Source organism: Protopterus annectens, chromosome 4.part1 (assembly GCF_019279795.1).
Source record: "Protopterus annectens isolate FY-2018-M chromosome 4.part1, PAN1.0, whole genome shotgun sequence".
Taxonomy (NCBI): Eukaryota; Metazoa; Chordata; order Ceratodontiformes; family Protopteridae; genus Protopterus; species Protopterus annectens.
The window spans coordinates 549,222,456-549,235,110 of record NC_056734.1 but is presented as its reverse complement, the minus strand read 5'-3'; the positions used below and the strand labels follow the sequence as shown (position 1 = coordinate 549,235,110).

Below are 12,655 nucleotides of genomic sequence, written 5' to 3'. Positions count from 1 at the left end.
TCCGATGGTCTGATCGGAGCCGACTCAGATATTTCCAATACCTCGGCTCCAGCCGGAGCCGAGGGAACCACAGAAGTAGAAGTTCGAGTCTCATCGGCTCCAGCCGGAGCCGATATTGTAGTAGACTTCGATGTCTTGGGTGTCGACTCAGGAGCTGGAGTCGAAGACCTAGAAGCCTTAGAGGGTTTGCCCGAAGAAACAGTCGGGGGACCCTCAGGCTTTAGCAAGCCCCGTAAAATGAGCTAATTCTTTCTTTCCTGCAGGACTCTAGGGCTGAAGCCATGGCATACAGCACAAGAGTCCTGCAGGTGTAAAGGTCCCAGGCAGTACACACAAGAAGTGTGACCGTCTGTCAGAGACATTTTCTGACAGCACGAGTCACACTTCTTGAAGCCTGAGACCTTCGAATCCTTGGACATTTCAAGGAACAAGTGCAACTACACACAAGCACAAACACACCGATTACACTATAAACTAAATAACACTAACTTAAACTAAATAAAATTAGATATTTTAGCTTTATAAAAGTCCCTACAGAAAACACATACACTCCAAGGGGATGGGAGGGCCCGAAGGCCTAAGGGAAGAACATATAAGTTCTTGTGGTAAAAAAAGGTGAAGAACAGGGAGGAAGGGATAAAAATCCTTTAAGGTAAGGGGATACTGTATGGAAAACTAATTTAAAGGGTTTTAGTAAACTTTTTTAAACTATTTCCTACACTAACCTGAAGCCGGTGAAGCAACACGTCTCGATAGCTGTAGCGGCAAACGAGATCTGAGGTAATACCGCCTAGCATTGTGGGATATAAGGGGAGCCTCGAGCCGGTGGAACCAACTCTCGAGCTTTTAGAGTGGCCGAGTCGGAGCCGAGGTCGGCTCCGAACCCATCCAGCAAGAATGAAGGCGAGATGGACAACTTAACATCACAGGTTTTGCATCAACATGCACTTTCTGAACAATAAGAGGTATGAAACTCAGTATGTCATTAGAAAATGAGAAATTGCATAAGGCTCACAGCAAAAAATATCAGGGTCAGTTTAGAATTTTGCTTACAGTCAGTAATGTAGGATTAACAAACACAATACAAACTATGAAAGGAAAGCATAACTGAATCAGTTATCTAGCCTTGACTAGTCAAACATCTCAATACATGACTGTCTTTTAAGTAGTCCATTATATATTTTCTCAACAAGTATTTTTCTAACAAGTCAACCTTCAACAACAAAAGAAAAAAAGTTTACACAGTTCCGATGCCGTAAATACTTGTCTCTCAGTCAGCATCACTGCACAACTTTGGATCTTGGTGCTTTACTACATTTAAAGGGCAGGGTCCATAAACTGGACAGCAGATGGAATACGATAGCTTGGAAGCTGCATTATCTTTACACTGGCACACTAAGGCAAATGTGCGCCACCTGACAAATCAGGGTATACACAAAACCTGACCGTTTTCCTCAGACGGCAAACAAAGGCAACCTAAGACCCAACAAGATACTCCACAGTAAATAAGCTTCACAAAACTCCAAACTGATAAAAACTTTACTACCATTGTGCTAACTGCATCACGCTACCCTTTTGCCCAATGACATAACAGTATCCATTTGTGTAGCTGAGCTGCTTATCAGTTGCACTTCAACAACCAAGTTGAAATAATCAAACGTGCAAGCATCAAACCAATATGGCAACTTGCCTGAGGCTTTGTGACCTCACAGAGTTGCATTTAGATGTACTGTAGGTGAAGTAGACTGCATGGTTGGCTGGTGGGGGGTGGCATTTGTACCAGCACTTTTTAGACTTCAGCTCCATTAATTAAACTTCTTGCCTGAAGTGTCATAAAAGTCATATATGTAAATCAGATGCCTGTAAACTATTGTGTTATAATTAAGCTGCAGCTGCCAAATGTGACTTCTAATTTAAAGCACAAAAACTACTTAAATAATTATAATTATAAAGCAAAAGCAAGAAATGTGCTCACATGGGTTCCTGCTGAAATTGCAAGGTCCAAAACTGTAGTCACCAGAAGTGAAACACTACACAGACTCCATTAGCCTACTGTGCAGCTCTGAGCAAGTCATTTAACCATAAAGTACTTCTGGGTCGAGTCTGAAAAAGGATCAGTGTTCTGGTTAACAAGTACACACAAACAAATAAGTGTTCAAATAGGAGGGAATTATACATACACTAAAACATATATATATATATATATATATATATATATATATATATATATATATATGTGTGTGTGTGTGTGTGTGTGTGTGTGTCCTCATGAGGAATGGTCATGAAAGCCACACTACACCCCCACGGTGGGGGACTGTGTTCCCCTCACCCCTTGCTACTTAAATATACTACTCTGAGATTGCATAACACCAGGGAAGTGGGGAAATATTTGCCTATCTCCGGTAGTCATTGTTCTCGCAAAAAATGGACTTCCAGTAACTCTAGTGAACCGTATTTCATTCAGTGATTTTACTCATTATGAAACAAACTCAGTTGAAGAGCTAGTCTGTATGTGTGTGCGCCTATATTTATGTATGTGTGTGTGTGTGTGTGTGTGTGTGTGTGTGTGTGTGTGTGTGTGTGTGTGTGTGTGTGTATATGTATATATATATATATATATATATATATATATATATATATATATATATATATATATAAACATATACATACATACATATATATGTGTGTTTGAGTGTGTGTGTGTATATATATATATATATATATATATATATATATATATATATATATATATATATATATATATATATATATATATATATATATATATATATATGTATGTATACATACACACAGTACAGGTAGACCTATCTTTAAGTTAGTGCATACAAGTAGTAGCAAGGACTCCCTTCTAAACACTTCAGGGTGTCTGCAAAAATATTCCAATGACCTTATAGTGTGTCTGACATTCACCACAATTTCACACAAGCAAGTGCTTCACTCTTGCAAAAGTGCACTGGGACTTATCTGGCATGCAACAACAAGCAATGGGAGCAGAGTCCTACAAGTGACTGTTGTTGTGAGTCACAAGTGTTTGTAACAGGAAAAATTCAGCACTGTCAGGCACAACACAAACTCAGAAGTAAAGGTAATGGCAGTTCTTGAAATTTGGTGAGATTAATACAGTTTTTGTGTACAATATAACAAACTATGGATGCAGACCTTGGAAAAGCCTCCTCAAACTCATGATGCAAAACTACAATAAATACAAATTTTGTCTCTACTAGTGGAAATTCTATACACCTGTAGAGTGCAAGGAGGTGAAACACCCTGATTTCTCAAACAGCCTACAAGATCAAGCAGTCACACTGCAAAAGTTGCTTGGTAAATGTTTCACATTTCAGCACCACCAACTCTGATTACATGTACTTGTCAAACTCTACATCAAGAATTAGAAAGTCTACATACTATAATGAATAATAACAAAATGTGCTTTGAAGAAAAAAGAAATGCAGTGTGCATTAAACAGGCAGGGGTAGTACAGACGAGAGTTAAACAATTCAGCCACACCTTCAATAAGCTGCCAAAAATGAACAGAAAAAAATTAAATTTGTAAAAAGCTTTAATATAAAACAAAGAATGTCTATATCAAACAGATGCAACAACCATACTTTACAGCAAGTTACTTCTCTCTAAACTAACTTGGTAAATCTGACTAATCTAATAATGCGGCTTTCCTTAAAATACTGTCTTCATTTCTGTTCATATCAAACCATACAGAAATTACTAAACAGCATTTAATATATTTTATGAAGAATAAAAGTACTAGTTCCATCCTTAAACATCACAACTTAAAACAACTCAGTAGAAAATAATGATAAACCAGTTTCTATAAACACTTCACAGCTTAAAAACACTGGAATTAGCTGGGCTGTTATAACCATTTAGGTCACAAAAGGTTAAGTAGCACCAAGAACAAGGATGGAAAAAATAATGTATCCACAATCAGCTAAAACAATGGAATTATAAAAACTGCTGCAGCACTGCTCATGAGTACCCCCCCCCCCAAACCCACACATCCTGACAGTTGTACTATTTGTTTTTACAGGAAAGCAGACAAGCACTGCCCACAATCCACTGTGATGTAGAAAGCTCAGCTAAATTGCTCAGGAAACCAGCACCCAGCATCTGCGTACCAGGACGATTATCTATCAAAGTTAATTTTTGGTGTGTACATGCACATTAAAAGGTCCTGTAAAGTCAGCTGCTACTTTCATGGAATGCTACTCATTTCATTTCAGAAAAGCAAAACAACGCATATATCATTTTTGAATCAGTGCAACTCTATAAAAAGTATTAACATATTTATATTGTTGTGTTCAGTACTGAGCATCCTACCACAATCATGCAACGGTGTTATGAAATGTTACAGCACACTCAAGTAAACAAACAATAATTAAACTGCAGGCAACTTACTGAAAAAATGTTTGAACAACTTGGACATTTCCATTCTGTCTGAATCGGTGCTTCTCTACTCAGCCAGGATGATGTCACAATAAGTTCCAACTAACTTCCTGCAGACCCATCCCCTCTGGGCTGAAACTCCCAACTCAACCCATGTGACTAATGCTAACCAATAAGCTTCATATCACTTGATTCTCTGTTGCCTAGCTGCTAGATGTATACTTCTGGAGCAAACAAGAACCTGTTCAACAAGTGATTCACATCACCAAGGAAACTAGTGCTTTATCATTCCAGAAGATATTAGCACCGGTGAAAGGGAAAGCCTTTTTCAAGCATTAATATGATGATTCAGGATTTTCCTGACAGGAGAATAAAACATGCTTGTATGAACATGATTTTTTAATTTGTGAGGGGGAAATGGCACAGCATGCTTAAGCTGGATTCTTTACGCCACTTTCATAATCCGCTGCTGGAGTAAATAAAATCTTAAAGCTCTGAAGGCTATTTAATATGGTGAGCAAACTTGGATTTTAATTATAAATTACAATTCTCTTTGCTGAATGAAACTTTGGGTTTCATAATTCATCCCCGCCTCCTCTCTGAGAGGAGTACAATAACGCTTTATTCTGAAGAGTTAGCAAGTGCATATCCTGGGAGTTGTAAGATAATTTATGCGCTGCGCACACGCACAAAAAAACAAAGTTTGTAGCCACTTTGTGATAACACAGCATACCTTTTTTCTGAATGCTTGTGTGCAGTACAGGAACTATTGTTTGCTTTAAAAAATAATAAGATAAATGTGTGTGCTACACACACACACACACACACACACACACACACACACACACACACACACACACACAGGCTCCTCTGTGACAGTCAATCAGATAAGAAAGTGCTGCAAGCTAAACAGAAATGAATTACTTTTTTATTGCTCCTACAGTAGCACCGTCCCTCTCCATTATGATCTAGTTCTGATTTGAGTGTGTCACTGTGGTTTCCACTCCCATCATTTCTTGTTTTTTTTAACAGGCTACAAAGAAAGCACTTCAGATTTACTATCAGGCCAGCCATATTTATTTCTCTGCTCCTAAATGCGTTTTATAAGAAGAAATTTGATGTGAATTTTTACGTTCATAATAACAAATGTTTAGCAACTGCTTGCAGAACTTGTACTCCCAATGTCAATTTGTTGCAAGTGTAGAAACTGCTTATCTGAAGTACAAAGCCTGATTACTTCAGTGGAGTGTGACCTTGAAACTAGTGTAATGTCACTGACACAGGTTACTAATTTAACAGCAGCCTCAGTACATACCACTTTTTAGAATCTTTCAGTCATAAACTCTATTCAGATGCACATGGTGGTATCTATCATGGAATGTCACATTAGTTATAAAGTACTGGTTGTGCTATTGCATTCACTCGCTCTCTCTCCGATTACTATCTTAATACAATTTAAGGTTACAGGAACGTATCCAGGCACTCAATGAGCATAAAGCAAGGGAACTATTCTTTAGCAGGGTACCATCCCAATCGCAGGTTGCAGACGCTTGCTTGCTCACTCTCACAGGACAAGCAAATTTATGGGCAATTTGAAGTAATGCTAATTCACATACAGCGTGTCTTCTTCTTTCAGCTTTACCTGGTTAGGGGTCACCACAGTGGATCATCTGTCTGCTCATGATTGGCAGTAGAGTTTTACTGTGTCGAGTTGCCAGCCTAGCGACCAACCTTCCACGGAAGGCACACACACACATACATACATACATATACACACACACTCACACCTAAGGCCAATTTACTGTGTCCAATCCACCTGCAGCATGTCTTTGGGATGTGGGAGCGTGTCTATGGGCCCAAAAAACAACTACGCTGACAGACAGAGGATTACATGTAGATTCCACAAAGGCGGCCACATGCCCAAGATACAAAATGGAGTGCCAAGCACTGTTACTCAGCAACTCTGGCTTTGCCATTCTTGCCTTTGATAACCTTTAACTATGGCAGAATGAATACTTAAAAAGTAACATTTCTTGAGTAATTTGCAACTGCAGGGCTAAAGAATTCTTACTACAGTTGTCAGAAATCTAGTGGTATGTATTCACATAATTTTAGTGACAGAATATTCGTGAATTTTTACTTGCATAATAACAGTGGTTTAGCAAACTCTTGCAAAACTCATCAGCAGACCATGTTTCCTTTTGGCAGTGTCTGCACATCATGTTCAGTGGCCTGCAGATACAAACTGGATAGGCTAAACTTTCTTGTTGGCAATGCTTCATGCTTTCTCCTGGAAATACAAAGCCATCGCTTAAGTCCTATAAGGACTTCTGCAGTATCAAACAGCTACTCTGGAGAAAGTGACTGCACTTGCAACCTACGTTTCATAAGATGGGTGGGCAGAGAATCTTTAAGACCATCCCATTAACCTGTCTCATGGGGAAAGTATACATTAATACAGAAAAATGAATTGTGAAATGTCTCTTCTATCTCCACTAGGCTACTTAACTGCACGCATCAGCTTGCTCAAATCCCAGTGAACCCACTACTTCCAAAATTCACATGAAACCAATTTACCTCATAGCCTACAACCTAAAGATGAGGTTCCCAAAGAACCCTGTTCTCAGGAGTTTGCTTCCAATACAAGAAACTGTGTCTACTAGACAGAAACATTATCCGCAAATGTATGCCCCATGACAAAGTTTGAAGTTTAACTGAAACTGCAAAGAAGGTATGGAAAAACTTTAGCACAGTCTAAATATATCAAGCTTCTATATATCCCACCCTCCACCCCAGGTACATGGTACCCAAGAATCCACCTTGGAGCATCCATGTATATGGAATGAAAACTGTTCACTAGATTTTTGTAACATTTTTATGTCATGGTATTTTGGGAAAAAATCACCTAATGGGGCTGGCTGACAATACTAAGTTGAATCTAAATGGAAATAATAAACATTTGCTTTTATGTTACTGGTTTATTTATTTATGTTGTTTGTTTACCGGGTACTCTCCAACTGGGCATGGGGCCCATTTTCAGCGGAGGCCCGGGGAGAAAAGCTCCACAAGTACAAAAATACACTTCTGAACAATCAGGTTGAGCACACATCAATTAAACAATGTTCAAAGCAAAAACCAGTGCAGTAATTAACTAAATGCAATAGTTAAACAATTTTAACTAAATTTGAGAATAACATTAATCGCATGACTTGACCCGTGGTGGTGGTGCTGTGGTAGCGTTGTCGCCTCACAGTAAGACGCTATCCGGTTCGATTCTCAGCTAGAGCGTCTTCTGCGTGGAGACGTGCGTGAATGGGCGTACCTTCGCTGAAGGTTGTGCGTCAGGGCTGGTAACTCGGCACGTAAAAATCAACTACCAATCATCAGTGGACCGGAGTTCCGCTGTGGCGACCCCTAACTAGGAAAAGCCGAAAGACACCACATTAATTGCATGACTTAACAGTGAGAACAGTGTGATACAGACTGTCAAAGGAGAAATGCTGTCTGTATAGCAGTTTAAAGATGAGGCAGTTTATGTGTTTATAATTAACTGAACTAGACTGTAGGACCAGATTAGCCTACAGCAGATAATAACCATAGTTGTGAGAGTGAGCTAGTTAAGGAAGATGTAAGGGGTACTGAGTGGCCTAGCCTGGGGTATGGCAGGAGCAGCACCATTGTTTTGCTAGATGTTCCTTAAGGGAGTGTTTAAACTCATGTATGCTGGGGTTTTTAGCTATAGGTTGAGGAAGTGAGTTCCAATTTGACCTGGATGGTTTGGCATTTTGGAATGAAATGTTTCTAACAGGGGCTGGCCGAAAGGCACTGGAGAAGTACTGGTGGAGACCAGGGTTTGAATCAGTGAGCATGGTTCTAAAGCCCCAGTTATGGAAGAATAGTATGTGAATCCAAAAGTCAGTACCTCTCCTTGTTCAGATGAGGGGAGGGAGCTGTCTGTCATTTGTGTAGCCCACTGGAACAATCAAGGTGTGGTGGTCACACATGTGATGGTGGAGGTCCCTGCTGGGGAACATACATATGGGTTTGCCAGGTACATGTTTCCTCTGCTCACACTGCTATCATTATGGAAATATAGCATTTGTCATAATTATGGCCCTGGCTACTACTTGCTCAGATCTCACTATTCTCAATACGAGTTTTTAAGCTGAGAATAACAAGGTACTTTAATAGACAGGATAGTCAGAGTCAGAAGAGGAAAACAGAGAGAACATATACAAAAATCAACAGAAAAACATAATGCATAACCTGGGAATGGGCACAATGACTAGTACTTGGACAGCTTCCTTAAATAATAACAAAAATTTAAATGACCATTTCCTGGCTTTCCTTCATATTTTTTTCAACAGAAAATGTTTCTAAATTCCCCAAAACTGCATCCCAAAAATTGGTCTAAAGAACATTTCTTACTGAAATTCAATTATATGCATAATTAATTTTCTGAGAAAGAAATTATCTAGGAATCTTGGTTTTTTTAAGATGCATTACTTCTAACTTATTATTATTAAATCATTTCCAATTAAAATGCAAATAAAATTTTTTTTTTGTCTTTCTGAAACCTGTCATTTAACAAAAAAAGGAATAGCTGTCACTGAAAATGTCTGCATTTTAGATTTATCTGAAGCATTTGCTTTTGCAAGTAGGATGTCATAACAAGAGCGTAAGGTGAACTCAACAACACAGGCAGGCTACGTGAAAAATGTCAAGTCCATGTTATCTCCACATGGTGGATGCTCGCTCTGTTAGTAGCATCACCAAAGAGGTCAACTGCTTCTAACTCCTCTCAAGGGTCATTGTGTTGGCTGTAAATCTACACTGCAGATTATACTTGTATGACGTATCAAAACATCTCATCCCCTGTATTACTTCTCCCACCATCATTCTCATATCTGCCTTACAACATACAAGAAAAGAAAAATAAATGATCAATGCTATAATGACAAAATGTAATAGAGGTGCATATGTATTCAGTATGTGGGGGAGGCAATGACCGAAAATAGCTGCATGGATTTGTATTATTGGCCCCTTCTCTTGATTAGCCTTAGACAATTCTATCCAACTATACCTGCAAATAGTCCATTCATTCCTCCCTACTCACCTTGTCCACTTGTATCTCAGTAGGAATAAGCCCCCCTCAGTGCGGAATACGTTTGTCTCTGCTGTGTGTTAAAAGAGACCAGTGGGTCTGGGTGCACCACATGACCAACACAGGCATGGAAACAGGACCAGCCTTAGGCCAATAGGACAAATTTAGTCTAATAATGTCCTGCTCCCTCAGGTGGTCCTGCACCAGACTATGACAAGAGTCATTATGCATTTGGGTCTTATTTAAAGTTTCTATCCCACCCAATTCTCCCAGCTGTAATTAAACTAAAAAAACTTTTCAAAAGCTGACTACAACCTTCTATGGGAGGGTATCTGTAACTTCACAGCACTGCCCCCCTCAGAGGATGCAGACAAGTATGCTGAGCATCAATGCAGTATACAAGCACCTGCACAACTGCATGGACTCATCAGCCATACCCAACAGAACTAAAACTTGCTCCTCAAGGAAACACAAACCTGTTTGGTGGACATTCTCTATTGACAGACTTTACATAGATTTACAGCCAACACAATAACTCTTGAGAGGAGTTAGATGCAACTGACTTCTTTGGTGATGCTACTAACAGAGCGAGCACCCACCATGTGAAGATAACATGGACGTGACATTTTTCACGTAGCCTGCCTGTGTTGTTGAGTTCACCTTACGCTCTTATGACATCCTACTTGCAAAAGCAAATGCTTAGTAGGAAGAAACTGTTGTCCATGGGTAAAAAGGAACAAATTCCAAATTGGAAAAACTCCCTCCTGAGCCTCAACAAGCAAATTAGATCACTAGTGAAAACCTCCAAGGCCAATTATGAATCAAAACTAGCTTCCAAAACAAAGGGAAACCATAAAGTCTTCTTCAGTTATGTCAGGAACCTCTGTGGCAAAGCCCAGGTTTGTTCCAAATTAGTACTTAACAGTATCACTTACACTGATCCTGGTGACTTAGCCAACCTGCTAGCAGACAGGTTCAGCGCAAACTTCACCCCCCCCCCAGACCGTTTCGACATGCCTGATACTTGGCCCACACCTCACATCTCCAGAGATCAAGTGTTATAGGCTTTATCCAAGGCAAAGAATACAGCTTCCATGGGACCTGAGAGTATCCCAGGATGTATTCTGCAACATCTCCAGCAAGATCTGGCTTCACCATTGAGCACCCTATTCAACCACAGCTTAAGTACAGGCTTCATTCCAGCAGAGTGGAGAACTGCTATTGTCATCCCCCTGAACAAAGGTGGTGCCACTACTGACCCTGGAAACTATCACTCCATTAGCTTGACAAGTCTGATTTGTAAAGCCATGGAGCGTATTATTATGGATCTCATACACAAGCACTTGACCCCACCCAGTTCGGATTTGTCAAAGGCAGATCTTGCCAGTTAAACCTGGTTGACATCTTTGAGACCATCACCAAGGCCCTGGATGATGTAAAGTCACTACATACAGCTTACTTTGACTTGGCCAAAGCCTTTGACACAATCCCTATCTCATTAGGTGGGTGGTCAACTGGCTCACCGACAGGACCCTTAAAGTCAAAATAGGCACCTCCACCTCTGATAGCAGACCTGTCACTAGTGGAATTCCACAGGGATCTGTCTTGGGACCCATAAATTTCTCAAGAGGTCCAGACAAAGCAAAAGGCCTGTGGCTGAACAAGTTTGCGGACGACTGTAAGTTGGGTGCTGTCACTGAATTCCCTAATGATGTTAAAATACTGCAAGAGGGTCTCACAGCAACTAATGACTGGTGCCAAATTCATGGCCTCAAGCTAAATGCAAAAAAATGTATCATACCATTTGGCAAAAACATGACCCCTACTGATTACCACATCAACTGCAACCCCCTGAGCACACAACCTGTGGTGAGAGACCTAGGCACTCAGGTTAACAACCTCACATTTGACCATCATATAGCGGCAGTGGTCAGAAAAGCCTCTTACTTGGTTAATCTCATAAATAAAGGGATTGCATCCAGAAAAAGGAGGTTAATACCTCTCCTTCTCCCTCATTAGACCAATAACTGAGTATAATGCCCCATTTGGGATGTACCTCTCCAAACATCTGCACCAACTGGAAAGGCCACTGAATTACCTCACAAAGAGAATCCATGGCCTCAAACACCTGTCCTATGCAGACAGGTTTAAATCACTATCACTCTACTCTGTATCATACAGACTGCTCAGAGGTGATCTGTGTCTCGCCTACAAGGCAGTCTCGGACACTGCCCTACTAGAAATGCTCCAATCTGCAAGTCTAACTCCTCATGCATTACCCACTCAAAAGGTCTGAATTTAATATGAGACATCAACAAAACCTGCTGGAGAGAGACTTTTGTCTCCCAGAGGCTGTCCTGTCTCGGGAATAAATGTCTAATACACGTCAAATAGAGCACCTCGCTGACCCTTTCAAGTGCAGCGTTGATGAGCGGATGGGAAACCACAAATTTGTCCCAGGGGTTACACCTCTGTCCCTCACTGACAGGGGAGACAGGTGCTGACTGAGGTTTCTTTTTGGGGATAAACTCTTGACATGGCTTGTAAGGGCTCCAGGACCATTAGCCTAGTAATCTGCTATGTGTCCCAGAGATTTAGCCGAATGACACTACAAAGTGCAAGGCATTTTACAACTGTCAGTCTTGCTCCTGTAGCAGTTATAAGACTTATAAATACAGCAAACTGCATTTTTTCATTATGCATTGCACTAGTGACCAGGCCAGTATTATCAGTAAACAAAGCTCTGTGCCTCTTGCAGGAGGCATAGCCCAGTGTCAGCGGCTTGTACTCCTATAGTAGTCAGTTGCTGTGGATAGGTGTTCAGCAGGGTTTACAATCTAAAACAAGTCAGACTGACCTTCTAGCTTGTGCGCCACCTCAGTTACTGTCTCAAAAGTTAGGACCAGGCTTAATTTGAAGACTGATAGAAGAAGTACTTCAAAAGGTGCTTCAACAAAGTATTAGTTTAAGGGTGTGCACACCTTTGCATCCTGGTTATTGTACATTGTTTATTTTTTTGTATTTTTCCCCCAACAGATTTGTTTGTTTTTCAATTGAACTGTACACGTTATAGGTCACATTAAAGGTAGGGAAAGGTTTTGAAAGGATTTATTGTGGTCTCATTTTTAT

The 12,655-nt window shown here is 40.3% G+C and overlaps 1 protein-coding gene across 4 annotated transcripts in view; it reads right to left on the bottom strand.

The window, feature by feature from the left end:
* Positions 1–12,655, bottom strand: part of NCK1 (NCK adaptor protein 1) — a 1,905,596-nt gene that overhangs the window by 342,876 nt on the left and 1,550,065 nt on the right. The window contains exon 1 of one of the 4 annotated variants that reach the window (XM_044070359.1): positions 4,435–4,523. The exons of the other annotated variants lie outside the window; for them this stretch is intronic. Within the exon in view, the coding sequence (XP_043926294.1) occupies positions 4,435–4,468 (34 nt within the window). The 5' untranslated portion in view covers positions 4,469–4,523. Of the gene's footprint in view, positions 1–4,434; positions 4,524–12,655 lie in introns of those variants that run through there. 4 annotated transcript variants of the gene reach the window in all.